Here is a 26,570-nt window from a genome sequence, read left to right on the forward strand (position 1 = left end):
CCCAAGGTCACCCAGCTGGCTTCAAGCGGAGGAGTGGGGAATCAAACCCAGTTCTCCAGATTAGAGTCTCTTATAACCACTACACCAAACTAGCTTTCCCCAGCACTTCAAGAAATTTATTCAATGCTGAAAGCCAGCTACTGGGTTGAACAATCTCATGTGAGAGTAGAAGGGTGGGACAAGAAACAAACAGAACTCAGGCAATCTCCAAAGCCCTTCTGTGCAGCAATCTTCCATTCACCACCTTATCGAGAGTTCTGTTCCATGTTCTCCTTGCACGTTGGTGTCCTCTTTGCCACCTCAGTCGGAATGAAAGGCAGACACAGTATTTGGGTTCTAAAATAGGCCACTTTATTAAAATACAACAATTAAACATCAACTACGGCAAGGGCCTAACTAGCGGTACAGGTGGGCCCTTGGGGTGACTCCTGGACCCCGCCCCGACCTGTCCTGGAGAGTCACCTGCTGCCCTGTGTGCAAGCCATCCATCCAATGGCTGGGACCTGGCCTGGCCAGGTGAAGTGGTTCACCCCTTTAAAGCTCCCCCACCCAACCGTACAGCAGCAGGGGGAGACTGGTTTGTCCAGGGGATCCCCACCAGGGCGTCTGTCCTCGCAACTGGGCTGTACAGCAGCCAGCCACTCCTGACAGACCCTAATTCCCCACCAATGAGGAGGTGCCAAGGGTGCTTACCGGCCCGCTCAAATGTTCCCCTAACTTAAATCCTGCCACCAGGGAAATTACCTCGGACCCACCATGCCAATTACCCCCTCCATCTCACAGTGCAAGGCAGGCAAAAAAACCTCCTATCCCTAGTGCCAAATCAGAGACAAGGAGAGAGAAATTCCTACCTGGCCCCCAAAAGGCAACCTGCTAATCCTGCACTGCAATAGGGTGAGGTGGGTGGGCCAAGCACGAGGCGCGACTTAGCGCAAGGGGGCGGAGAAGCCTATTAAGGCTGCAAACTCCGCCCCCATAAAAATCCCCATATGCCAGGTGCACCATATGCCGTCCTCCTTCCGAGGAGGCAAAGGAGCAGTCACCGGCCTGAGCAGCTATTGCCGCTGGCTGGGATAGCCGCATAGTGTTCAAAAACATGCTACAATTATCTAACAGTACTCTTCTTTTTCTTCATCAATAAATAGATGCATAAATATAAATTCGCATATGGCATAGGAAAAATACTGAGGGCCAAGCTACACATGACGAATGACACTTGAATGGCAAGTGTATTTCTCCCTGTTCACTTGCCCTCCACTCAATCCACTTGCTGTTCAAGTGTCATTTGTCATGTGTAGCTTGGCCCTCAGTGTGTTGGCATGGTGATTTGTTACATGCATACTGAGGAAGAGACTGGCAACTCTTCCTGCTGACTTTCAGACTCATAGAGATCTGCTATGAATAATATAATGCTAAGTTACGGAAATGAGACAAGAGCCAATAGCAGCTGCATGACTGCCGATTTATGTAATACAGACCTCTGGTCAATAACTCATTGAAGGAACTTGCAGGGAAGCACTTTTATGGATGAGTCAGAAATTAATTGATATTGCATGTTGCGAGCAATTATGGATGTCCCATCTATGGAATTCTTCCCAATATACTTATTGCAGCTGATGCTCCAGAGGTAGAAATGTGCTTTTCTGAATGGCCCAGGCTGCAATTGATTAATTATGAGGGTAGCAAATGGCTAGAGAAGAACTTGTTGATTTCCTGCCAGCACAGTTAGTACACTAACAGCACAGAGCATTGATTTCAGTAGGCTTAGACTGAAATGCCTCTGCATGGTATTACATTATAAGCAGGGCTTTTTTTCAGCAGGAACGCGGTGGAACGGCGTTCTGGCACCTCTTGAAAATGGTCACATGACCGGTGATCCCTCCCCCTGCGTGGAGGGCAATCTAAACTCCCCTCTGTCTGGAGATCAGGGGGTGGGGCCACCAGCCATGTGACCATTTTCACCAAGGGCGATTTAAACTTTTAAAAACTCCCCCCTTGTTCCAGCTGACCCAAAGTGACATCATTGTCGGGTCCTGAGTTCGACCACTGAGTTCCACCACCTCTTTTCCCAGAAAAAAAGCCCTTATTATAAGTAGCATATTGGGAAAGCACTGCACCTTGTATGGACTTACAGACTGCTAAACTATTTCTAAAAATTTGACAGAGTTTAAACCGGAAAGCAGTTTTTAAAAGGAGAAATTTTTACACACATAAAAAGCATCACAGACTTCTACAGCTGCAAACACAAGACATGTTAACGTAAGTTTTCTTAGCAGCTAATTTAAAACAGATTCCCTCCCCCCCTTGAAATTTAGCCTGATTACATCACTCAGTAAATAGATTGTGTCAGATTTCAGACTGAGGGGACGAATTGCCTAGAGTTTATAATGAACAGCATTTTCAAGCATTAGACAACTGTATAACATGCCCCAAATTCCTTAATTTCAAAAGCATATAGTATATTAAACTTCTTACTAAAATCTTGACTCATACAGCACTGCTTATTCTGTGACAGAAGCTGACTGATCTCTCATTTGTCCGTTTTCTGAGGTACCGCATCTGAAATCATGAATACAAAGGAGTCATAGTCATGTGTTTAAAACTGTACATTATATTCCTTTAGAGTAGCAGCATCCATTTTTTTGGCAAGTGTGGCACAGTTTAAGTACAAAGCATTTACTTAGTTCACCCATGTATATCCTGTTGGCAGAGCGGTAAATAAAGCAGCGGTAGTTAGTCAGTACTGATAAAAGGTGTAAAAGAGTTTATTTAGGAACTGCATATCAGAAAGTAAAGAGGAGAGATAGAGGCCGTTTCCACACACGTTAAATAATCCACTTTCAATACGCTTTAGTGCACATTTGTAACTGATTTTCCATGTGTGGAACAAAAAATCCACTTCTAAAGGATAACTAAAGTGCATTGAAAGTGCATTATTCAATGTGTGTGGAAGATAGATGATGGCTGTCTGACTGCATAGTAGAGAGTGTGTCCTCTGCTAGGAGAGAGAAGGAGGAGGATATTGTCCTGTTTAGCCCAAGAGGAGACAAGATAAGGAAATGCCTCTTGATAGAGAAGAGAGGGGCTTTCCTCACTTTCTTATCTAACTGATCCCTGTTTGGTAGGGTCGTATTCTCTTCTTCCTTCTTGTACACCAGACATTGCTGTTTCCAACATATCCATCCCATGATTTCTCCACTTTTGATTATTGTATTTACATCTCATGACAGTCAGAAGAATGTGTGGATCTCTCGCTATTTAAAAAAGGCGAAAGATTTATGCGATCTGTTTTCTGTTTCTGTTTTGTTTGTTGTTTATGAATGGCCTATGGCTGAATACAATAAACTTTTCTGCTTCTACTAATTAAAAAAAGCTTTATGTTAGAGAAGGTGAAACGTGCAGATTTGCAAGTCACATTTTTTTCTCATGAAAATTTCCATTTGGTTTTGCAGTCCTGACTGCACTTTAGGCCTTGCAAAGGGGGTGGAGAAAAAATCAATAAACTAGATCAACAGATTACTCATTAAACAAATTTGAACACAGAACTAAAATACCATTTTATTGCTCTCCAAAACCCCTGGACCAGAGAGCTGTTTTTCAATTACATTCTCTTTCGCTACTGAATTTGCTAAATGTCTTGTTTGGTTTTAGCCTTTTATTTCTTTTTTATGGACTATCATATAAACGTGCTTTTATGCAATCCTTCTGGAAATGAGAAATGTACTATATTTTAAAAAAATAAATCACATCTGAGGATCAAACTATGTGAAATGTGGAAAGTCTGAATTTGATCTCCCAATAGTTGTATTTTTACTTTGCAACAAGTATGAGATATTCTGCATGAGGTGAATTAAGCATTTTTCCAATTTAAACCGTCACTACCCAATGCTGTTAGAACCACAGTGGAAAAAATTGTGAGGTTAACAGCAGGCAAGGGTGTGTGAGTAATTTAGATCGGGATAACTGCACACATTGCCCACACATCTAACATCAATGTTATGAGCAAATTCAAAACTCATTGTAGCTCAGCAAATTTTTCAATATATTTGCAAGCTGAGTCAATATGGGTGGTGGAGAGTGCCCTCAAGTCATAGCTGACTTACGGTGACCCCTAGCAAGATACTAACAGAGATGGTTTGCCATTGTCTGCCTCTGCGACCCTGGTCTTCGTTGGAGGTCTCCCATCCAGTTACTTACCAAGGCCAACCCTGCTTAGCTTCTGAGATCTGATGAGATCAGCCTCACCTGGGCTATCCAGGTCAGGGTGGGTGAATATTACAATCTTAGATTTGGAATCATTGGCTAGGACTGAAAGACAATATATCTTCTCCAATCCAGTGAACTAATATGGAAGCATACAGTTGGACAAGGGACTTGTAGCATATAATGTAAAGCTTGATAATATCTTTTAATGGACTGATAGTGTTTTGAAAGAGGCTCCACTGTATATGATATATTCATACATGTCTCTGATTCATCTCTAATTAAACAGATTTTGCAGCTTTGGAAACAATACAAAAGCCTGTCAAATGTTTTTACCAGAGGTGAAACTAGGCAAAGTGTTAGGCTTGTCCACAGGAATATCCTATTCCTTTAACAGAGGTTTAATGGGATATTGATTACTGGGTGATGTTTTTATTTGCATGCTATGAGGAACTTTAGCTACCCACATCTTCCATAGATTAAGACACTATTAAAGAAAAATGACATTTTTTCTCCACTACCTCTAGCTTTGGTCACCAGATTTATGCCTGGTTGACACATGTTGAAGAATGAAGTGGTAGAATGGATTTACTAGTGTAGACTGTAGTTGGTGGCTTCTAATTTTAAATGTGATCTATCAAAATCAAATCAAGCCCGAATTCTCCCTAGAAGCTAAAATGACAAAACTGATGCTATCGTACTTTGCTCACATCATGAGAAGACAAAACTCTTTGGAAAAGTCAATCATGCTAGGAAAAGTGGAAGGCAGTAGGAAAAGAGGAAGACCTAAAACGAGATGGCTTGACTCAATCAAAGAAGCCACGTCCTCCAGTTTGCAGGATCTGAGCAAGTCTGTTAATGATAGGATGTTTTGGAGATCTTTCTTTCATAGGGTCACCACAGGTTGGAGGCGACTTGACAGCACATAACACACACACACACATATAAAACTCCATGCAAACAGAAAGCTAACACAGTGTGATATCTTCTACCTCCACTCTTTGCTTGCTGTGCTGGTTTTCTATTTACAGGAAGTAATTAGAAAAACACGTTTTAAAAACGTGGGGGAACATTCCAAAATGCCATTCTCTACCAGTAGGCTATATCAGAGGATCATATTTTGCAATGGTTCCTGATGTTATTTTTTTTTAAAGCCTACTGATGAAATTTGGAGATTCCGAGCTCAGAATTTTGCAATGAAATCTGGTTGGCAGAGGAGATTCAGAACACAGAAAACAGACCTTACCTCCTAGCGCCCTGGGAAACGGTGTGTCATCTGTGGCCAAATATACAAGGTGAGTGGAATTATAGAATCCACCTGCTGAGAAATCATGCAGTTTACAAGCAAAACAATACTCAAAGGATGAATTTTTGGATTCATTCAAATGTTTTGGAATAATGATGACTTGCCAGACCTCGGGAGAGATATCCAAGCTGCCGAAACTCTCTGACTGGTGGTAAATATCAGCTTTGGGTCCCAGCGACCCTACCCTTGTGGCTTCCGTGGACAATGTTGCATCAGGACTATTGTTGATCTTCCTCACTCTGGGAATACAGCTCTGCTCCCCATGTAACTCTCTTCTGCAGAACGTCTATGTCTAGGAACATTGTACAGAAAGAAATAATGTTTCTGAACACCATTTAGATAGGGTCAATAGTTAGTTTCTATGCAGTGTCAGGGGGATAAAAAACAACTAGTTGTGATTTGCTTCAAGTAAGCATATGGGTGCAATCCATTGAAAATTAATCACAAAGAAGGCCCTTGATGATGTGTAGTGGTTAGAGTGTTGGACTGGGATCTGGGAGGCCCCGTTTCAAAGCCCCGTTCTGCCACAGAAGATTGCTGGCTAACTTTGACCCTGCCACAAACTCTCAGCCGAACCTACCTTGCAGGGTTGTAGTGAGGATAAAACAAAGGAGAGAATGATGTAAGCTATTTTAGGTTCCCCTTGGAAAGAAAGGTGATTAGAAACCAAATTTCAAAATCATTATGCTTCAGTTTCAATATACCCGTTTGTATTTTATTTTTTCACTGTGAGAAATGAACCTGAGAAAGCCTCTCTTTTTACAATAGTTTCTTTTCATAGCGATTTTGAAATTTGGTTTCAGGCCTAGCCCCTAAGAAAGGGCTATGCTGGTGTAGGAAGAGGGTATAACGTACATGAACCTGAGGGCCACACTACAAGTGACAAATGACACTTGAACGGCAAGTGAACGCACTCATATGCATTCCTCCCTCTTCACTTGCTGTCCTCTTGCACTCCACTTGACCACATCTCACATAGTTTGTTCCTCAGAGGTGATTTGTTGTTTAAAATATATTATAGAGCATTTCTCATCTCTAGAAGGATTGCATAAAAGCACATTTATATGATAGTTCATTGAAAATACACACACACTTTTCAAAGTTATTGTGTCCATTTCACATAAATGGTGCAAAACCGCATAATCGCCTCTAACGATGCAATCATAAATAGTTGTAACCCTTTAAGTCCGCTTGAGGCTTAAATGGATATTACTTTGCTTAGGACAGTGCCATGCTATGAACACTTTCATAAGAATAAGCCCCATTGCATAGACCCAGGGCTCATTTCAAGGGGGAACGCACAGGAACGCAGTTCCGGTAGTTCCCCAAAAGAGGTCACATGTCAGGTGGCCCTGCCCACCTGACTCTCGGCCATTTTGGGCCTGTTTCAGCCTGGATTGGGGCTGAAACGGCCCGGATCGGGCCTCTGACGGGTGGTGGATCACTCTCCCACTCAGCAGCATCCCGATCCTGATGATTTTGAGCCCCTTTTCAGCCATTTTCAGCCCCTTTTTGCTATTTTGGGTCCAATTTCTGCCCTGGATGGGTCCAAAACAGCCAGGATAGGTGATGTCAGGGGGTGTGGTATATGCAAATCAGTTTTGCCAATGACACACACAAGGGGGGGGTGGCATATGCTAATGAGTTATGCTAATGAGTTATGCTAATGAGCTCCTCCAGCTCTTTTTCTACGAAATGACCCCTGCATAGACCTGAGTGAGACTGTGAGTAAACTTGATTTGGGTCAGCAGGATTTGAGTCCAGTAGCATCTTCGAGACTGACAAGATTTTCAGAGTGTAAAATTTCGAGAGTCAGAGGAGGCTGAGGTGGCCCCATCTGTACTGGATTTGTCTCCTTCACAGGATTCCCAGATGTCATAAGTGTTGTGGACTGCATGCATGTAGCCCTCTGAACCCCCCGCCCCAGGTCTACAGGAACCACCACCGCTTCTCAGAAATGGCACAGATCTAATGTCCTGACATTTCTGAAATTCTTTCCATTCATGGTTACTGTGTGCATATGGTAATCCCAATGCTAAATTTAAGTTTTGGTGTGTTAGGGTTTTAATAATAATATTCCATTTATATATCGCCCTTCAGGACAACTTAACACCCGCTGAGAGCGGTTTACAAAATATGTTGTTATTTTTCTTACAACAATCACCCTGTGAGGTGGGAGAGGCTGAGAGAGCTCTGAGAGAGCTGTGACTGACGCAAGGTCACCCAGCTGGCTTCAAGCGGAGGAGTGGGGAATTAGACCTGGTTTTCCAGATTAGAGTCCTGCTGCTCTTAACCACTACACCAAACTGGCTTTTCATATTGCAGTGTTTAAAAATTAACATGTTTATTGTTCAGCACATACTTGGCATCAATTACAGCACTGTTGATGTCTTGTCTGATTTCCAGTTAGGAAGATTCTGAGACTAGCACTGAAGGCAACATGATGCCAAAATTGATGCCTTGATTTCTTTGAAACCTTGATGCCGGGAAGCCTTCAGAGCAATCCCCGACTTCTAGGAGCATCTGTAGCAGGCTCCTTAAAACTCCTTAGGAGTTGAGGAAACAAGATTCCTGGTGGCATGCAGTTTATGGTGAGTTTTAGGGAGGTGGATTGGCATTGATGACAATTAAGTCTTATCCGGCCGCACTGGTCTTTTGTACAAAGACGAACGAAGCATGCTGATTTACCAGTGGGCAAGATTGCATCAGGGGCGAGGCTGGTGTGGAGGTGAAGGAGGAATGGAGGGCACAGAGGGAGGAGTGATAGGTAGGCAGGCTCTTCCTCTGGGCAACCCACGTGGTCACCACGCCATTGTCCAGGTGGCAGAGGAGTCATCAGGACTTTCCTGCCTACCCTCTCCTGGGTCACAGCGGTGAGGGGATGGCTAGTCACAACAAGGCATCGGGCTGGATCCACTGGGGATGGGCAGCTCACCCAGCCTCTTTGGGGGTCCCCTTAAGGGATCTAGGGCGAAGCTGAAGGGTGCACACCTGGGCAGGCCATTGCAGGCTTCCCCCTGGGTGGCAGGGGCTGTCTGGCTACATCCTGATGGCTGCACATCATCTGACATCCCTTCGATGCAGTGGCCCTATGGCTGGCCAATGTTCCAATGGCTTTAATCTAATCTAATCTATCCCTGCCCTGCCCTGCCCTGCCCTGCCCTGCCCTGCCCTGCCCTGCCCTGCCCTGCCCTGCCCGTCTGTCTGTCTAGTGCTGCTCATATTGCTGTCACCTTAAGCAGAAATTACAATGGGACGGTATAAGTTAAAGGTAAAGGTAGACCCCTATGCAAGCACCGAGTCGTTTTACTGACCCATGGAGAGGATGTCGCATCATGACGTTTTCTTGGCAGACTTTTTACAGGGTGGTTTGCCATTGCCTTCCCCAGTCATCTACACTCATTTTACTGACCTTGGAAGGCTGAGTCAACCTTGAGCCGGCTACCTGAACCCGGCTTCCTCCAGGATCGAACTCAGGTTGTAAGCAGAGCTTGGGCTACAGTACTGCAGCTTATCACTCTGTGCTACAATGGTAAATGGGAAGAACCCTTACATAATGTCATTTTTCTGATGTTTAATTATTGTCCACGGCTTTAATCAAAAAAAGATGCAGCCCTTTACATCCAATGTGTTGCGTATTCTTTGCCAGGGCACCAGCCTCATTATTGTCAAAAAGATGCAAAGCAGTGGGGTGATTCTGCCATGGACTTTAAAATTAGAAGAAGGTTAGAAAGGTGGTCCACATGGTCAGGAAAGGTTCAGTCACTGCCACTAAATGGGCTGCACCAGACCCATATCTAAAGGTAAAGGTAAAGGTAGTCCCCTGTGCAAGCACCGGGTCATTACTGACCCATGGGAAGATGTCGCATCTACATAGCTACACATATGAACCCATATCTACACACACATTTATCAGACAGAAGGAATGTGATGATCATCTGCACAATTTATTGAAGATTTTCATGAAGAGAAATCCGGAATACCCAAACCAGATCAAGGATCCCCTGCCCTCCCAGACACACTGCAAACAACTTTCCCTCTTTCATGTGCAAAGGAGGCCGTCTCCCCCACCAAGATCACAAGGTTCAAATTGCAATTGCTTTTGAAGAAAAGATTTTGATTGGAATAAAGAGAAGTAGCATTTAACTAGAAGGATAGTTAGAGAAGTGCTGGGATATTATTGAGAATAGTGGAATGCGGAGTTAGCAGCCTGCAGTCCACCCCGAGAGATTTCGTCCCTTGCAGTGTTTCCTCCAAGCTACCCTAAAAAAGAGAGAAAAGAAAATACACACAATCGCACAGCTGTTCCTTTGATAGCTACAGATAAGTTGGCTTGCCTCTTGAGAAATTTAGAAAATTCCTGCGTGAAGCATCAGTTATTCCTTCACTCATTTAGCATGCCTGAAACTTATTATCAATGTGTTTGACTCTTTGAGCCCCTATCTTGGCTATATAGGAACTAGGGTCCATGCTCTTTAACCCTTGCATTGCTGAGCAAGGCTGGTAATCAGTATGCAACCTTCCCTTCCCTTTTCCCCTTCCCATCTTTCTGCAAGGTTTCCATTTCCAGAAACACTCACAATTACTTTAGATCAATTTTGACGTGTAAAAAAAAAAAAGGTAAAGGCAGACCCCTGTGCAAGCACCGAGTCATTACTGACCCATAGGGGGACGTCGCATCACGATGTTTTCTTGGCAGACTTTTTATTATGGGGTGGTTTGCCATTGCTTTCCCCAGTCATCTACATTTTACCTCCAAGAAACTGAGTACTCATTTTACTGACCTCGGAAGGATGGACGGCTGAGTCAACCTTGAGTCGGCTACCTGAACCCAGCTTCCGCCAGGATCGAACTCAGATCATGAGCAGAGCTTGGACTACAGTACTGCAGCTTACCACTCTGCGCCACGGGGCTCTTACCTTGACATCTGTGCTCCCCCCATTTTCTTTCAGTCTCTTTACCCCAGTCTGTTTCAATCAGGTTGGGGCCATTTTTGCACTACCTACCATGAGCACTAATTTGTCCCACCTAAGCATTATTTTTTTAAAAAAATGTTTTAATTTGTGAGCGCTTGTTTTTAGAATTGGTGTCTTCCTGATACCAAGAGATGCTAAATAAAGACAGACTCACCAGGCACCCATCCGGTTGGGGTCACGAACAACTCTCTTCGCACACTCAATGTCATCACTGATGTCATCATTCACAAAATCTGCCAAAAGATTTGCCAGAAAACAGAGATTATTAGGGACTGTTAATGAGGGATTCTTTACAACCATCACAATAATCAGTCAGTAATCTCTAATCTGGAGAACTGGGATGGATTCCTCACTCCTCCCCTTGAAGCCAGCTAGGTGACCTTGAGTTAATCACTCACAGCTCTTCCAGAGCTCTCTCAGCCCCATCCACCACACAGGGTGATTTGTTATGGGGATAGTAATAACCAGGGCTTTTTTTCTGGGAAAAGAGGTGGTGGAACTCAGTGGTGGAACTCAGGATTCTCAATGACATCACTTTGGATCAGCTGGAACAAGGGGAAAGTTTTTTAAAGTTTAAATCACCCTCGGAAAAAATGATCACATGGCCAGTGGCCCCACCCCCTGATCTCCAGACAGAGGGGAGTTTAGATTGCTCTCCATACCAGCTGTCTGGCAATCAGGGGGCGGGGCCACTGGCCATGTGACCATTTTCAAGAGGTGCCGGAACTCTGTTCCACCACATTCCAGCTGAAAAAAAGCCCTGATAATAACACACATTGTAAATTGCTCTGAGTGGGCATGAAGTCCTGAAGAGCAGTATATAAATCGAATGTTGTTGTTCCCAACCAGGACCATATTAATCCATGTCTGGGCCCCTAGGCTTGCAAGTATTTTGGGCCCCCTCCAGCACTTCAGTATTTCACCCCACTACAGCTGACAGCATGACCCTGGTATGGTAGGTACTAGACTGTAGTACATAGCCCTATATCCATTTTGAGGGTCTCCTGAAGAATTCTATTCGTATATACTTATGAAAGTATACAGATAGATAAATATATATGTACACATATTGCTATGGCACAGAGTGCCTTTATCCATTGGAGCCTTAGGGTGCAGGTAACAGTGCCTCAGCAAAACAAATTGACAGGCCCCTAGTCCCTGCATAGCCCCTAGGTTTCAGCCTAGTCAGCCTTATGAATAATACTGCCCTGACCTAGGCTTCGGCCTAGTCAGCCTTTTGAATAATATGGCCCTGACCTAGGTTTCAGCCTAATTGGCCTTATGAACAATACAGCCCTGACCTAGGCTTTGGCCTAGTCAGCCTTATGAATAATACAGCCCTAACCTAGGCTTTGGCCTAGTCAACCTTATGGTCCTGATCTAGGCTTCGGCCTAGTCAGCCTTATGAACAATACAGCCCTGACCTAGGCTTTGGCCTAGTCAGCCTTATGAATAATACAGCCCTAACCTAGGCTTTGGCCTAGTCAACCTTATGGCCCTGATCTAGGCTTCGGCCTAGTCAGCCTTATGAATAATACAGCCCTGACCTAGGCTTTGGCCTAGTCAGCCTTATGAATAAAACGGCCCTGCTCCCAACCTCCTCAATGCAGAAGAGGTGAGAAAAAGGCAGCAATGCATTTACTGTGTCACACCCCCACATCCCAATCCACAGACTGAATGGGGTGGGAGACACAGGAAGCAGTGCATCGGGCCCCTGTGAATTCTTTGCATTTCCAAGAAGGGGTCTCATGGCTGGAGAGGAAGATGGAGAAAAGAGGTTAAGTTGAGAAGAGGAGATGCCAGATGAGGGAATCATGTAGGAGAGGAGAATTGGAATTAGAGAAAGAAGGACTGTTGCTCTCCTTCACAACAGCCCCAGTGTGCTTGGAGAATTTCACTGATCTTTAGCTAGCTGGTCTAATGGTAACAAGTTACTCACTGCTGCAGGAGGTGTGACAAGCATTGGCCGTTCTACCCTGTCCATTGGAGCACCACCAACGGCTGTTGATCTGAAAAATCCCGTAGTCCCTGCTGCCATCGCTGTTGGGTCGCCCCACAGCCCTGGAGTTGAAATTGCTTTCATAATAAGCCATACAGAGCCCTGGAAGAAACAAAGCAGGCAAATACTGGAGGGAGTGTAATGGGAGAAATATATTCAGTTTTTAGAAACCATCTGAAACCATTGCTAATATTCTGAAATAGAAAAAGGCAATGATTTAATCACTTTTTGAAAACTCCAGGGAAAGTATTTTAAAAAAAAATTAAAAGTTTAACACTAAGGCATTTTCATTCATTTATTCATTCATAACCTTCCTTTCTCACTGAGAGCCAAGCTACAAGAGACGAATTACAGGGGGAGGAGCACGTGAAGGGAGTCACAATGTTAGCCGGGAAGCTGAGTTTTAAAAGAGATGGTAAGGCTTTGTCAATTTCCCCTTTCTAGAGAGACAGGGAAATTGCTAATTTCCTCTTAGCCTCCGGAAGGCTCTGTCAGTTTCACCTCCCCTTCTAGGAGGCAAAGAGGAAATTGACAAGCCCTCTGAGCAGAGATCTCCCTGGCTCTGTAGAGAGGGGAAATTGACAAAGCCTTCCAATCTCTTTTAAAACTCAGCTTCCCGGCTAACATTGCGACTCCCTTCATGTGCTCCTCCTCGTGTAATTCGTCTCTTGTACCTTAGCTCTGAGACCCAAGGTGTATTACAGAATTTGAAAAACGCATTCATACGGCATAAGGCATCCATTTAACAATTTCAGAGGACTGGAATGACAGAATCAGAAAACAATGCAAACTACCACCAGCCTAAGGAAAGGTATATTGTAAACAATTCAGAAGCAGAATTGCAAAGGTAAAAGATAATGCAGCAAAAGCAACACAATATCAACAATAATCATTGTAGTAGACTACAGTCTTGTTCCAGTATAAAAGGGCCCTCCTTCAAACAACCATCTTTTTTCACTGAGATTACTTCTGTATATTATATGTTGCTGGCAGAGCAGCGAAATGGAAATGTCTAATTTGTTGTAGACTAAGGAGTAGTCTAAGCATTGGCAACCTCTTTGACCTGAGTACTGAAAGATGCATGTCCCCCTGTGAAGATGTTTGTATGTTGGCAGCAGAGGACTGTCTTTACTCGGCTTTCTGGGAGAAGACCAAATTTTAGTGGTGCTGCCAGGATTTCAGGGATTAGAAGTCTGTTCTCTCCATCCAGGTGCTGGAACATAAGTCCACAGCTACTGCTAAGGAAGGAGTGCGGGGCAGGTTGAACCTGGGGCCCCCACCATCTTAGTGGAAAATAGAAAATGTGTAATAGGCACGCTAACTAAACAAACTGCATGCTGAAAGCCTCTCATGCAAGTTACAGAACCAACAACTGTTTATTTGTCTAAAGAAATATATTTACATAAGTTTAGTGGAGAGAAAGAACTAGTAACTGATCTAACTGGCTAGTATGGCATTAGATTATAAGTAGGCCATCTGCTTTATTTCTTTCAGGAGGAGACACCAAGTTGCCTCTTCTGGTGCATGCAGGGAAAAAGAGAGAGAGAAGGAGAGAAGGGAAGGAAGTTCCCCTGGCGGGAAGGAGACTGATAGCAGCCTATCTATCTAACAGACTCTATGGTTGTTGCCTTTCATTTTCTCTGCCGGCAGTCCTAAAGGCCTGAGCAAGAGACATCGCCAGTGCCTTCTTCTAACAATGGATTCAACAACTTGAGCGTCTCGTGGGGGATTTCCCTGAATTTTTCTGATTCTTCATATTTCTACCTAATTAGGAACCATCTAAACCATCCCTGGCATGGAATACCATGGATGTAATGAAAGAGGGACAGTAGAAGCACCAAGCATGAGATGGAATTGCTTAGGTTGAGGAAAACAAGGGTTCAATTAGGTGACCAGACCAGATCAATTTCCATGGCAATGCCTGGCCTGACTTTCTCCAGTGTTTTGGTCTTAAAAGACGTTTATTTTCTTGATGAGTGTGCATTCCTCCAACCCAAACATGAAGAAGTACACCACTTTCATGACTTGGGTGGACCAGCGAAGAGGCTGTCCACCATCAGCAAGCCAAGGACTCCTTTTTCTATAAAGGTTGGCCATAGTTCCTCTATAGGATCAGACCTGGTGCGACGGTGATGCTACAGGGAATTCTTCACCATTGTGGTTGAGAAAAGAGTCACCATATACCGCTGCTGTTAGAAATCACCAGGAAAGCACATCAGCGCTTGCTGTAAAAATTTTAAAAAATGATTGGGAGGAGGAGCAGATGAAAATGCAAACAAAGAGAAAGGAATAGCCAACTCACAGTTCCCCAGGCTGTAGCCATAATACCCATCCAGGCCTGCATTTCTCAGAATCGTAGCCAGTTCACATCTCTTGAACACTCTGGCTTCATTCACTGAGATGAGCAAGAAGAGGAAGGTAACAAGCGCCTGAGTCTTCATCGCTTCAGCTCTCTGGAGGGTGATATGAAGCTTTGCTCAGGTCCCAACTGGCTTTTTATAGCTCAAAACTGTGAAATAGAAATGGTGGGTTGGCATGTTACAGGTGAGCAGGAAGAAAGCAGGTAAATTTCCTGAGGCCTTTTAAGGTACCCATTTGACAAGAATTTTCTGTTTATCTCCTTGCTGGGAAAGGAAGTAACCAAAATAGAAATAGGACAAAAACAGCCATTTTACTGTAAGAATGAAAACATGTCAGAGGGGAAAAACGTTTAAGATGCTAATGTCAAAATAATTTCCTGCCTCGCTATTGAAGGTGATCGGGTTATGGAATCTCACAAGTGGTAATAACTGGGTTACCATCTGACTTTCTTGCCATGGAACTCCTGTGATTGCTGAGGTTCCAGGAGTATGGTCTAGATAAGGGATCCACAACATGATCTAGTTTGTGGGCACTTCTGGAATTTTGAGAACAGTTAGTACATACCACTACAAAACGGCTGCCATAGTGGGATGCAGCCAACCACAAAACCACTGTTGTGGGAGTTGAGGCCAACCACAAAACATGGAGAGGTTGCAATCCAAGCCATCACCCTTTGATGGAGGCAGCTGGCTCTAAGTGGATGTTCAGTGAAGAGACAAAGTTGATGGATTCTAAGCTCTTCTGAAGCTTCTCCTGCACCAGTGAGGTGGAGGAAAATGAGGGTTTGCTTTTTACTTTAGGAGAGAAGGAAATGCATGCCCAGAAAGATGTTCATGAGCACCATGATATCCATAGGCATCAAGTGTGAGCAGTGGTTTAAATATATCCTCAATTCAACCAGGAGGTTATTCAACCAGGAGAGAGTCAGTTTGGTGTCGTGGTTAAGAGCAGCAGGACTTTAATCTGGAGAACTGGGTTTGATCCCCCACTCCTCTGCTTGAAGCCAGCTGGGTGACCTTGTGTCAGTCACAGCTTCTAGGAGTTCTCTCAGCCCCACCCACCTCACAGGGTGATTGTTGTGGGGATAACAATAACATACTTTGCAAACCTCTCTGAGTGGACATTAAGTTGTCCTGAAGGGCGGTATATAAATTTCGTTATCGTTATCGTTATCGTTATCGTTATCGTTATCGTTATCGTTATCGTTATCGTTATCGTTATCGTTATCGTTATCGTTATCGTTATCGTTATCTATGCCTATTGGGCTTCACCGATAACACTTCTATTTTTCTGGGGTTAAAAGTTCAGTCTGCTTGTTCTCATCCTATTATGGATTCCAAAATAAATTACTTGAATGAGTTACATTGTAAAAGTTCATAAAACATCGAAAGAAGCCTCCGATTAGTTCCAGGCACTGCACCTTAAAGTCAAGGCTCCAGTATCCACTTTCTCTAGGAGCATAATATAGTTCTGGACGTAACTTGGGTTTTGGTGCCGGGTAGCTTAGCATGTTAGATGGAACTCCCATGGCCACTTTATCCGTAAAATTAGTTTTATTACAATAATTTGAGATATTGGACATTGGATTCTTACAGTGCAATCCTAAACAGAGTTACTCCAGTCTAAACCCCTTTAAATCAATGGGCTTAGACTGGAGTAACTCTGCCTAGGATTGCTCTGTTAGTCTTCTCAGGAGGAATAAGAGAAATAAATAGGACTGGGATTTTACATTTAGGAGATCATGGCTGCTGCTGCTAATGGGCTAGGCCCAGGTGTGCCACTCATAGGCCACCAGCAGAATTATTATTATTTTATTATTTAATTATATTCATATTCCACTTGCACTGCAAGCGGGCTCAAAGCAGATTACAAATATAAAATAAAACTATGGTAGGATGTCACTCACTACTCAATTGGTGGGTGTCACCGGTGTTGCTATGGACTCTGGTGCACTCATGATGTGGTCTGATGTTTGGTGTTGTCAATTATTTTTCTTCTGTGGAACAGCCTTAGAATGTCAAGTAGCACTACCAGCACTGCCCTGGCACCACAACAACATTGGCACAGCACTGGAATCACGGTCTTAGTATGGGGCTGTCCTGTGTGGGTTGAAGAAGATAAAAATATTGGGGGGAAAGGGTTTTGGTCATAGGAATTTAGAAATGCAAGGTAAGAATATTGAGAAATTGGAAACTGAGAAGTTGGGACCGAGTAAGAGCCATCAAAGTTTAGTTGAGAGCTTTGAAACCTTAGAGCAAGATGTAGATAATCTCAACATAGTTTCAGTTGTTGTGATAGAGAGGAACTTGGATCAAATATCAGCATCTGGTGAAACTTGAAGCTCTGAATTATGACTGATTGCAAGAAATAGGGAGGAAAAAACCAGTATTTTCTGCTTCACTTTTCTGGTTCCTTGACAATTCTGCTCACATTGGTTGGCTACAGTTTTATTACAAAGAGACCTCTTTTTATCTTACTTGGGGGGATGCATGCAATACATTTACTACAAACATTTTACTTCAAATAAATTGTAACTGCAGTCTCTTCAATAAAAGAAAAAGATACAACGATCTATCATTGCAGTATGTTTTAAATAAAAGCCACTGTTTTCTTGCTTAACAGTTGCTTTTGTTCTAGTGTAATATGTCATTTTAATAGAAAGGCAACTGTCCAGATTTTTCTAAACCTGGACTGCGGTGGTTTTTTGGCTTTCCATTTTTGCGCAACACACACCTGGCTGCAGCCAGTAGCAAACAAATTACCCATTAGATATATACTTTCCCTAGCCAAAGAGCATGAATTTTGAGTCCCACGGCAATAGGATTCTGTCCGAATCCTTAACTGGGGCCTTTGCTTACATCTAAAAGACTCTGATTTTATAGCAAGTCAATTCATATGAAATAATCCTGTATGATTCTTTCTGCAATATCAACATTCCACAGATTCAATTTTTCATATGTTTACATTGATTAAATAGTCTGCCATGTTTTACCATATCTATTACCATTTTTAAAAAATTTAGCGGCACCTTAAAGATTAATAAGATTTGAGCATAAGCTTTTGTGACTCAACTGATGACGTGAGCTCTGACTCGTAAAAATTTATGCTAAAATAAAATTAGTTGGCATTTAAGGTGCTACTGGACTTCTGTTTTATTGCTCTTTTTCACTATTTATTGTCATACCTACATTATCTTCTCACTATGCCTCAGTTCCTTGTTCACCTTCACTGAGGTACAGCCCTCGGACTTACCTGGAGGAGAGGACGGGAGACAGCCAGGAGACAGCCACCCAGCTGCCCCAGCAGACCCCCAGGGCCTGGACCTACCTACTCAGGAGGGAGGGAGAGAAGCATCCAAGCCTCAGAGGGTTAGAATGGGCTGGTGGAGGCCAGCTAGTCCCACCCTCCAGTGGGAGGCTAGGAGGCCAGGCAGGGAGAGCGGGGTCAACACAGAGGGGGGCAGAGCAGAGGGAAAGGGCAAAGGCACTGGGGACAGCCAGCCAGCAGCTGACCAAGCAGAGATCTTATCAGCCAGGGAGGAGAAGCAGCCACAGCAGCTCAGAGCCACGCTCCAGCCTACAGCCCAGCTAGAAGGCAATAACCTGGCCCAAGAGATGCCAGGAACAAAGCAACTCCAGGTTGAGCTGCCTGAGGCAATCTGTTGGAGAAGCTGGGCAGCCAGCCAAGGGGCCACAGCTGGGCCTACCTTCAGCAATCAGCTCAGCCAGAGAGGCTTGACAGCCAGCCAACGAGACACAGCTGTAGTGGCCGACACAGCCAAATTAGCTACCCCAGCTGCAACTGCTTGAGGCAGCCCAGGACAATGCTGGAAGACAAAAGGGGTGTGTGGCCTAGCAGGTAGAGCCTGGGATGAGAGGTAGGATATAAGGAAGGTTCCCCTGCAGGGTGTAGTGGGTTGTGTAGGAGTGATGAAGGAGTGGAGAAAAGGGGAGGAGGAAAGCTGATGAAGGAGGAGATTGAGAAGAGTAAGAGTGATGATGGGGTCAGGTTGAGCAGGTCAGTGAGTGGACTGAGAGGGAGTCTGGGTGAGGTATACCGTCCCACAGAGCAGGGTCCTGCAGTATCCCTGATACCCCTTTGAAGTCAACGCCAGGCCTGCCAGCACCCTGACAAGTAGTACTTTAAACACATTTTTTAAGTGCAGCAGTACAGCCAGTGCGGTGTAATGATTAGAGTGTTAGTCTAGTATCTGGGAGACCCAGGTTCAAATTCCCACTCTGTCATGAAAGTTCAGTGGGTGAACTTCACTGGTATGTCAATTACCAATTGTTTTTAAAAACCTGAAAAAGCATCCTGGTAAGAAATGGTGGTAGTGGGAGAAGAAGTCAAGGAAAGTACAATGAGAAATGACTATGTGGATGTTCCTTCACTGCAATAAGATTTATGTTCTATGTAGTTTAAAGCAGCTTCCAATGGAATGAGGGCCAAGCTACACATGACGAATGACACTTGAATGGCAAGTGTATTTCTCCCTGTTCACTTGCCCTCCACTCAATCCACTTGCTGTTCAAGTGTCATTCGTCATGTGTAGCTTGGCCCTTATAACCTGAAAATCTTGTTAGTTGCTCAGGTGCCATTAAACTCCAATCCTGCTGTTCTACTGTAGGCCAACATGGCTACCCACCTGAAGCAAATCAATAGTTATCAACAGCTAGTGTGTTGCCAGTCTAGGACTGAGGGCCAAGCTACACATGACGAATGACACTTGAACAGCAAGTGTATTTCTCCCTGTTCACTTGCCCTCCACTCAATCCACTTGCTGTTCAAGTGTCATTCCTCATGTGTAGCTTGGCCCTAAGATACAATATTAACATTAAATCAAAAGCTATAACGAACCAGAATAAAATACAACCAGCATCCAGCAACACCATTCATTCCTGTGAGTCACACCTGCTGTTGCAGCCCGGAAACACGTAGATCTTCCCTCCTTATCAGAGGTCTGTGAGAACTAGACCTCACCTTCCCAGCTGTTAGCTAGATAAAAGCTGGAGATTCCAACAAACCTTCTTTTTCAACTCAGAGCTCTGGGCTATAAAAGCCGCTGGGGACCTGAACAAGTCCATGCAACATTTTCCAGAAAGTTGCAGGGATGAAGGTTCTGCCCCTCGCTGTCTTCTTCCTGCTCGTTGCAGTGAACCAAGCCAGAGTCTTTGGGAAATGCGAACTGGCCAGGATCTTCAAACAGCACGGACTGGATGGGTATGCAGGATACACCCTGGGCAGCTGTGAGTTCATTCGTCCTCCCTTTCTCTATTTCCCCTTGCAATGTGATGTGATGACCCCAATTTTGAAGACATAAAGAGCGCTTACCACCTGTAAGATCAGATGCCCAAGAATTTGCTTTTCAAACTGGTAAAAGTCAATGACAGTATTTCATGTTGTGATCTAGGTGTTGAGATGGTTGTTTGTCAATAAGTTAATTTTAGGTGGGTAGCTATGTTGGTCTGCAGTAGGACATTGGGATTTGAAACCAAGGTCCAACAAGATTTTCAGAGTGGAAGCTTTTGAGAGTCGGAGATCTCAAATTCTACTGTCAATAGGTTATATCTTTATGGTGATCCACCTAAAATTTTGTGACAGAGTGGATATTAAAAGAAGAAGCGTGTTTAAGGTCCTTCAGAGGAAAAACACTTGGTCACACTACTGTGAGCCAGATGTCTCCCCAGATGACAACGTCACCTATTGCATGTTAGGCAGTTTCATACTAAAGAAGATGGCAAATTGTCCTGTGGTATGTCCTACAATGAATGAAAGGGTAGGTGAAAAGAAGCAAGCAATTCAACAGTTTGCAACAGAACATGTGAATGTCTGCATGGTTGGAAGGATGCTATTTGAGCCAAGCAAAGAGTATTAGAATTTATTTTTATTAGGAACATAGACAGTTGAGAAGCAGGAGGAATTATCAAAGAGTAGCACTGGACAAGTAACTGTGTCAGAGATTCATCTTCACTTATAGGAGGATGACATAAAAAGAAATCTAGATGAAAATTAAAATTTCTGCAGCTCTACAAAGGTAGAATATTTTACGCTTCTAAGTATATAACGTAGCTAGCATAAGCCAAGAAGGAATGTTGTTGTTGTTGTTGTTCCTGTTTCCCAATTTTCAGAAGCTTGTAACTAGACATGGGCACGAATGGGGGAAAAACCCCAAACACCCTGTTCGTCGTTCAGTGCCATCCACTAACAACGAACATGGATAAACATGAACTGTTCCCAGACATGTTCGTTGTTCATTGTTCGTGGGGGCCAGAACTCCCAACCCACCCCCACTTAGCCCCCCTCTTCTCAAACCCACTTACCTGGACCTTTATAGATCCCTTTAAACTATCAGCTGGCAGGCGGCAGGCGGGGATTCCCCCCTGCCGCATGCCAGCTGATAGTTTAAAGGGCCCTGTCCTGGCAAAAACTGCAGTGTCTCCTGGCAGCTAGTTTCAGGGGTTACAAAAGTGAAATTTCTAATGTCCAATACCCAACAAATTTGCAGGGGACATAGTCCTCACTATCCTCTGAAGATCTCCCAAGTTTCAGAGAGATTGCACCCTGGGAAAGGCATGATCCATGGGTCTCCCCATTGGCTGTCATTTTCTCTTCACAGTGGCAAAAAATGGGACTCTCTGCTGGAAGTACTTTGAAGGGTTAAAGCCAGAAGGAAAGCCAGAAGGAGTTCAGACGGAGTTCAGTCCCTCCCTGCCTCTGGTTGCCAAGGGGATTGATTTCAGCAGGTGCCAGACTGTCTGGCTTGCCGAACAGCTGCTGAAGGCAATGAATGAGGCTTGCAATGACCAACTGTTCATTTAGGATGGGGCCTCACAAACAGCTTGTTTGAGAACAGCAGATTAGACTGTTCGTGGGTTTTTTCTGTTCGTAATGCTGTTCACACCCATGTCTGCTTGTAACCTATTTATTGCACGGAAATGGAAGAGTTCCCCCACCACAACGCACACATTGACCAGTCTATTATTCCCCTTATCCCTGATCTCTTTGTACCAGGGATCTGCCTAGCTTACTATGAAAGTGGATACAACAGCCAGAGTGTGGGGCCTCAAAACAGCGATGGCAGCCGTGACTACGGGATTTTCCGGATTAACAGCCGCTGGTGGTGTTCCAATGGCGAGGGCAAAACATCAAATGGCTGCCGTACCTCCTGCAGCAGTAAGTTCTATTGACTAGTGTTTGGAAGGCTAACAGCCTTTCATGTTGCCTGAACGGGAGTCCTCAGCTTAGTAACTTTTAGGTGTGTGTCGAATCTTCTCTCCTTCAATTTTTTAAGAAAATCCTGCCTGAATCTGCTCAGGAACATATTCTAAAACACCAGTTAACTGTAATAAAATGTTCAGTCCTGCACCATTGTTGGTCCATATGCGATTGCTTCCATATCATTTATTTCCTTCCCATTATTGCCTTATCCACTTTCTGGAGCAATCTCAGTGATCATGCAATGAATGGAATGATGCCATCAGCAGTCACATCTGGCCACTAGAAGATACCATGGAGGGCAAAGGAAGCAAAATTCTGAATGAAGGCAGTAATCCTTGTACAAGTAGACACTATCACTTTCAACAATGCTAAAAATGTTCATCATGAGTATTATACGTACATTTGGCCTGGCCCTAATATAATACGAGTTTCCAGTATTCTGATAAAGAAGACTCAAAACTCCAATAAACATATGAGATGCTGGCGCAACTCTAACTTAGAAACTAAGCTTTGAATCATTTTTAAGGACTGTGTTGTTAATAAATGGTCCTTCAGATCTAGACAGAGCAACCTATGCTTAGAATGGTGTCTACATTACACATTCGAAAAAGGACAAATCTGGATGGCTAAATCCAGAAATGTTTGAGACTTCTTTCAAGGCGGTGACTAAATGTAATGTTTTGTGGATTGACCTTTGTGAGGTGCTGCCAGCAAGGGAAGAATTTAATTTAACACCTTCAAACAAGTGTCTTAAGGGCAACGTAAATGTATATTAGGAGAGTCTAGCAGACAATTGAAAACTGCATTTAAGGGGGAGTTTATTTCAACTAACAGGTAAGGAAGAGTTTAATATTAATGTTACTTTTGAGAGCGTTGATGTCTAATAAAGATGATACATTTTGATACCAGTATTTGACATCAAAGAGCAATGGTTAATAACATAAGAAGACCTGTATTGAAGCTAAAATAAGTTCCTTGAACTTATCTATAGAATCTTTATCCCTGCTATCTGAGTCTGGGGCCTTCTCAAAAATAAAATCCAGTCTTTTGGGATTAGAGTTACAAACTCTCCATAGTTCTGCTAATAGAACTTGTTCTCCCCTAAAGTTGGGGATTGTCCCTAATGTAAGCTTCCCAGCAGTATACCTTTACCAACTCCTGGCTCCCAATTTACGTAGAGCCTTTTCTCTGGCCGGATTTAATGTTCTTCCTTCAGCCATTTTATCTGGCAGATTTCATGGGATTCCTTATTCTAGCAGGTGTTGTCCTTGTTTGATGGACTGTGTTGAAACTACTTCCCATGTTTTTATCCAGTGCTCTTTTTATCTGGTGCCACGCCAGGATCTTCTACATCCTCTATTAGCCCAACTTTCAGAGGTATCTGATGATTTTAAGGTTCAGTTTCTGCTTGACATCCCAGATGGGGAAATAACTGAAATAGTAGCAAAGTTTCTCTACAGTGCCATGGTTATACATCCTGACAAGTAATATTCTATACTGGTTTTGCTGCACTGTTGCCCTGTTCCTATCTGTAATTTTAATCTCATTCTGTATGGACTCATTTCTGTATTTAAAATCTTATATTTTTATATATGCCAATAAAGGCTTGCTTGCTTGCTAACATAAGAAGACAAATGATCGCTCAGTCCAGCATTTTGTTTCCAAGACCAAGCTCCCACAATTGCCTTCTGCTACTGGTTACTTTCAATAATTCTAGTATTCAGATGAGTAAATTGCCTCTGAAATCTATTAGTGGTCATGGCTGATCCTTTTTAGAAACCAACTAAATTAGCGGATGTTACCACATGCTCTGGTTGCGATTTTAAGCGTTCCACATGCCGTGTGCAAGAGTCTTTACTGAGCTTCCAACAGTAAGTTGGAAAGAAGGTAAAAAGTTATTCCCGTTCTTTGTCCCCTTCCCATTCACTTTTTTTTCTTTCTGATTTGTCTTGACAGATTTCACAGATGATGATCTCACTGATGATATCACATGTGCCAAAAGAATTGTTCGTGACCCCAGTGGTTACGTTTCCTGGTAAGTCTTTCTCTCCCCTGGCTGTAAATTTCAACAGCCACCAATGATCATGGTATCCAGCAATGGTGCTCCATTGGCTCCATTGGCTCCAGCCTCCAGTTCCAGCTGGTGGCTGGAGATCTCCAGGAATTGCAACAGATCATCAGACACAGAGATCAGTTGCCCTGGAGAAAATGGCTACTTGGAAAGGTGAACTCGATGGCATTTTAGCCTGTTGAGGGCCCTACTCTCCCCAAACCCTGACTCCTCCATGCTGCACCACCACCCCCCAAATCTCCAGGTATTACACAACCTGGATCTGGCAACCCTATATCCAGCTGCCCGGTTCAACCCAAACAGAACCAAACCAGGCAGCTGCCAGCTGCACAATTGCACCAGGGGCTACTCCCCTCCCCTCCCTCCAGCAGCACATCTGCAGCTCCAACTGCCCGGTTTGGCTCAAATGGGGCAAACCGGGTGGCTGCCAGGCACTAGAGCACTCCACGGCACCTGCCCTCCCATCAGGGCACTGGGAAGGGGGCAATGCCCTGCCCTCCCTCCACCAAGATCAGGTGCAGGGGAGGCAGCAGAGCCAAGCCCGGCTGCCCTGCTCTCCCCCCGCCTAGATTGGGATGTTGGGGAGGGGGCAATGCCTGACCCGCTTGCCCTGCCCTTTTTAGAGCCCATTGCATTGTTTCCCCACAATGGGCTTTGTTACTAGTAACTAAATAAAGGGTTGCCAAGTTCGTCATATCCGCAACAAAAAGCTAACATTGAACCACAATGCAAATTTCTCCCTAGTTTCTCATAATTCCATTATCGCTTTTAAAAGTTCTGTTTTAATTGAATGTTGGAACCACTCCAGAAAAAGAAATGAATTTGAGATTTGTGCATTTCTTTCATGATTCCCTTCCTTCCTTGGGCAATCTCAGTGTTATTGTCTGATAACTTTCCTGACAATCAAACCTCTGCTATAGTGGCTTCCTTTTTAGCCACGGTGATAAAGAAACAAAATCTTCATGAGTTTAGATAGTTTAAAGTGATAATGACGAGTTATGTCTGTGTGAATTGGGTATGTTCAAGTGTACAGTTCATATTTTGTTGGTGTTTGTATGGCTTATGGCTTCGGCCGGAAAAGCAATAAACATATTATTATTATAATTGAATGTTGGAACCACTCCAGAAAAAGAAATGAATTTGAGATTTGTGCATTTCTTTCATGATTCAATTCAATAAATACAAAAATGGAGTGTTTCAAATCAATAAATAAGCAGCCCTGTGAAGTAGGCTAAGATGAGGTAGTGGCCCTGGAGCAACCACTGTGGTGCTACAAGCCAGCGCTGCTGGGATTACTCTGCTCAGCTGTGTAAACAGTGGACATTTGCTCACCCGTTGCTTCCTCTTGAAAACTGGCCCCAGTGTGCAAAATATGACTGGTGAACTGACAACCCATTACCCTTGCCAATGAAGGACGTCTAGGGCAATGTTCTACCGTGACATTCGCTGTAAGTTAAATGGCCAGTCCACCCCTGGTGTGGCAAATGGGTGAGCCAGGTTTTGGATAGAGGGCTCCTAAGCCTAAGTCTACTATTTTGATTGCTACACCACATCCCAACTCCGTATAAGTCGAGTCCATATGAATCTGGTAGTTCGTGGATGGAATCAAAATGCAACCATGTAACTTTTAGGTGGCCCTTGGCCATTTTCACGCTGCTTACTGGCTGCAGAACATCGCGCAAAGCTCCCAGAATGACAGCGTCTTCCTGGCACGATTTTGCACAAGAACTGGAGTTATGATGGGAAATCACGCCAGAAAGAAGCTGTCGATCCAGAAGCTTTGCACAATGTTCCACAGCCAGTAAGCAGTGTGAAAACGGCCCTTGTCAGAATCTAGCCTACCGTATCAGACACAGATTTGACTAGCATTTGGAACTCCAATATTGGTTTCCTGGCAGATCGCACCTTTTCTGGTTGAAGCAGTAAAATACTGTTGAGAGACTACCCACTGAAGGCTTACTTCTGACACTTCTCAAGAGAAGTAATCAATAGCTGCCCAGGAAACACGTGTATGACCAGACAATTTTGTTTATCTCTTTCCAACATGCAGGGTTGGTTGGAAGTACCACTGCAGAGGAACAGATCTCTCCAAGTGGACCTCTGGCTGTGAACTCTGAGTTTGGGGTCTCTGAATAAAAAGTGTCACGATCGCCATTTTTGGTTTGCTCTTCTTATTAATTTGCCAAGCCCTAATTTTCACTAAGGTGCAAAAAATGCTAGTATATCAGGGGAACGTTAGGCTTGGTTACTTTGGCTGCAATCTTAGAACACTTTCCTGGGAGTAAGTACCATTGAACTTGCTTACTTCTGAGTAGACCTGCTGAGGATTGCACTCTTCTTCTCCTTAATGTCTATTTTCCTACATGACGGGGTTTTTTTTAAAAAAGGAAACAACGTTCCATTGGCTGGATCGCATCTCACATCCATGCATTGGCA

General features: G+C 43.9%; 2 protein-coding genes across 2 annotated transcripts; one reads left to right on the plus strand and one right to left on the minus strand.

Moving 5' to 3' along the window:
* Positions 1-9,711: 9,711 nt before the first annotated feature.
* Positions 9,712-14,925, minus strand: LOC129346570 (lysozyme C, milk isozyme-like). The gene is made up of 4 exons (XM_055003910.1): positions 14,787-14,925; positions 12,425-12,586; positions 10,640-10,718; positions 9,712-9,772 (listed from the first exon to the last, which is right to left on the minus strand). The coding sequence occupies exons 1-4, from the start codon at positions 14,923-14,925 to the stop codon at positions 9,712-9,714; spliced, it is 441 nt and encodes a 146-aa protein (XP_054859885.1).
* A 4,977-nt stretch (positions 14,926-19,902) lies between these two features.
* LOC129346569 (lysozyme C, milk isozyme-like) lies at positions 19,903-26,288 on the plus strand. Its single transcript, XM_055003909.1, has 4 exons — positions 19,903-20,091; positions 21,857-22,018; positions 24,020-24,098; positions 26,185-26,288. Exons 1-4 carry the CDS (start codon positions 19,956-19,958, stop codon positions 26,249-26,251), a joined length of 444 nt encoding a protein of 147 aa, XP_054859884.1. The 5' UTR covers positions 19,903-19,955; the 3' UTR covers positions 26,252-26,288.
* The last annotated feature ends 282 nt before the right edge of the window (positions 26,289-26,570 follow it).

This window comes from Eublepharis macularius, chromosome 19 (genome assembly GCF_028583425.1).
Source record: "Eublepharis macularius isolate TG4126 chromosome 19, MPM_Emac_v1.0, whole genome shotgun sequence".
Lineage (NCBI taxonomy): Eukaryota > Metazoa > Chordata > Lepidosauria > Squamata > Eublepharidae > Eublepharis > Eublepharis macularius.

Bases quoted from the DNA above. Each gene is read 5' to 3' on its own strand.
- LOC129346570 (XM_055003910.1), bottom strand. From the start codon at position 14,925: ATGAAGACTCAGGCGCTTGTTACCTTCCTCTTCTTGCTCATCTCAGTG. The intron at 12,587-14,786 runs GTGAGTTGGCTA...TGTTTCTTCCAG, and splicing joins TGGCTACAGCCTGGGGAACT to GGCTCTGTATGGCTTATTAT. The intron at 9,773-10,639 runs GTGAGTCTGTCT...TCTCTTTTTTAG, and splicing joins CCCAACCGGATGGGTGCCTG to GGTAGCTTGGAGGAAACACT.
- LOC129346569 (XM_055003909.1), top strand. From the start codon at position 19,956: ATGAAGGTTCTGCCCCTCGCTGTCTTCTTCCTGCTCGTTGCAGTGAAC. The intron at 20,092-21,856 runs GTGAGTTCATTC...TCTTTGTACCAG, and splicing joins AGGATACACCCTGGGCAGCT to GGATCTGCCTAGCTTACTAT. The intron at 24,099-26,184 runs GTAAGTCTTTCT...TCCAACATGCAG, and splicing joins CCCAGTGGTTACGTTTCCTG to GGTTGGTTGGAAGTACCACT.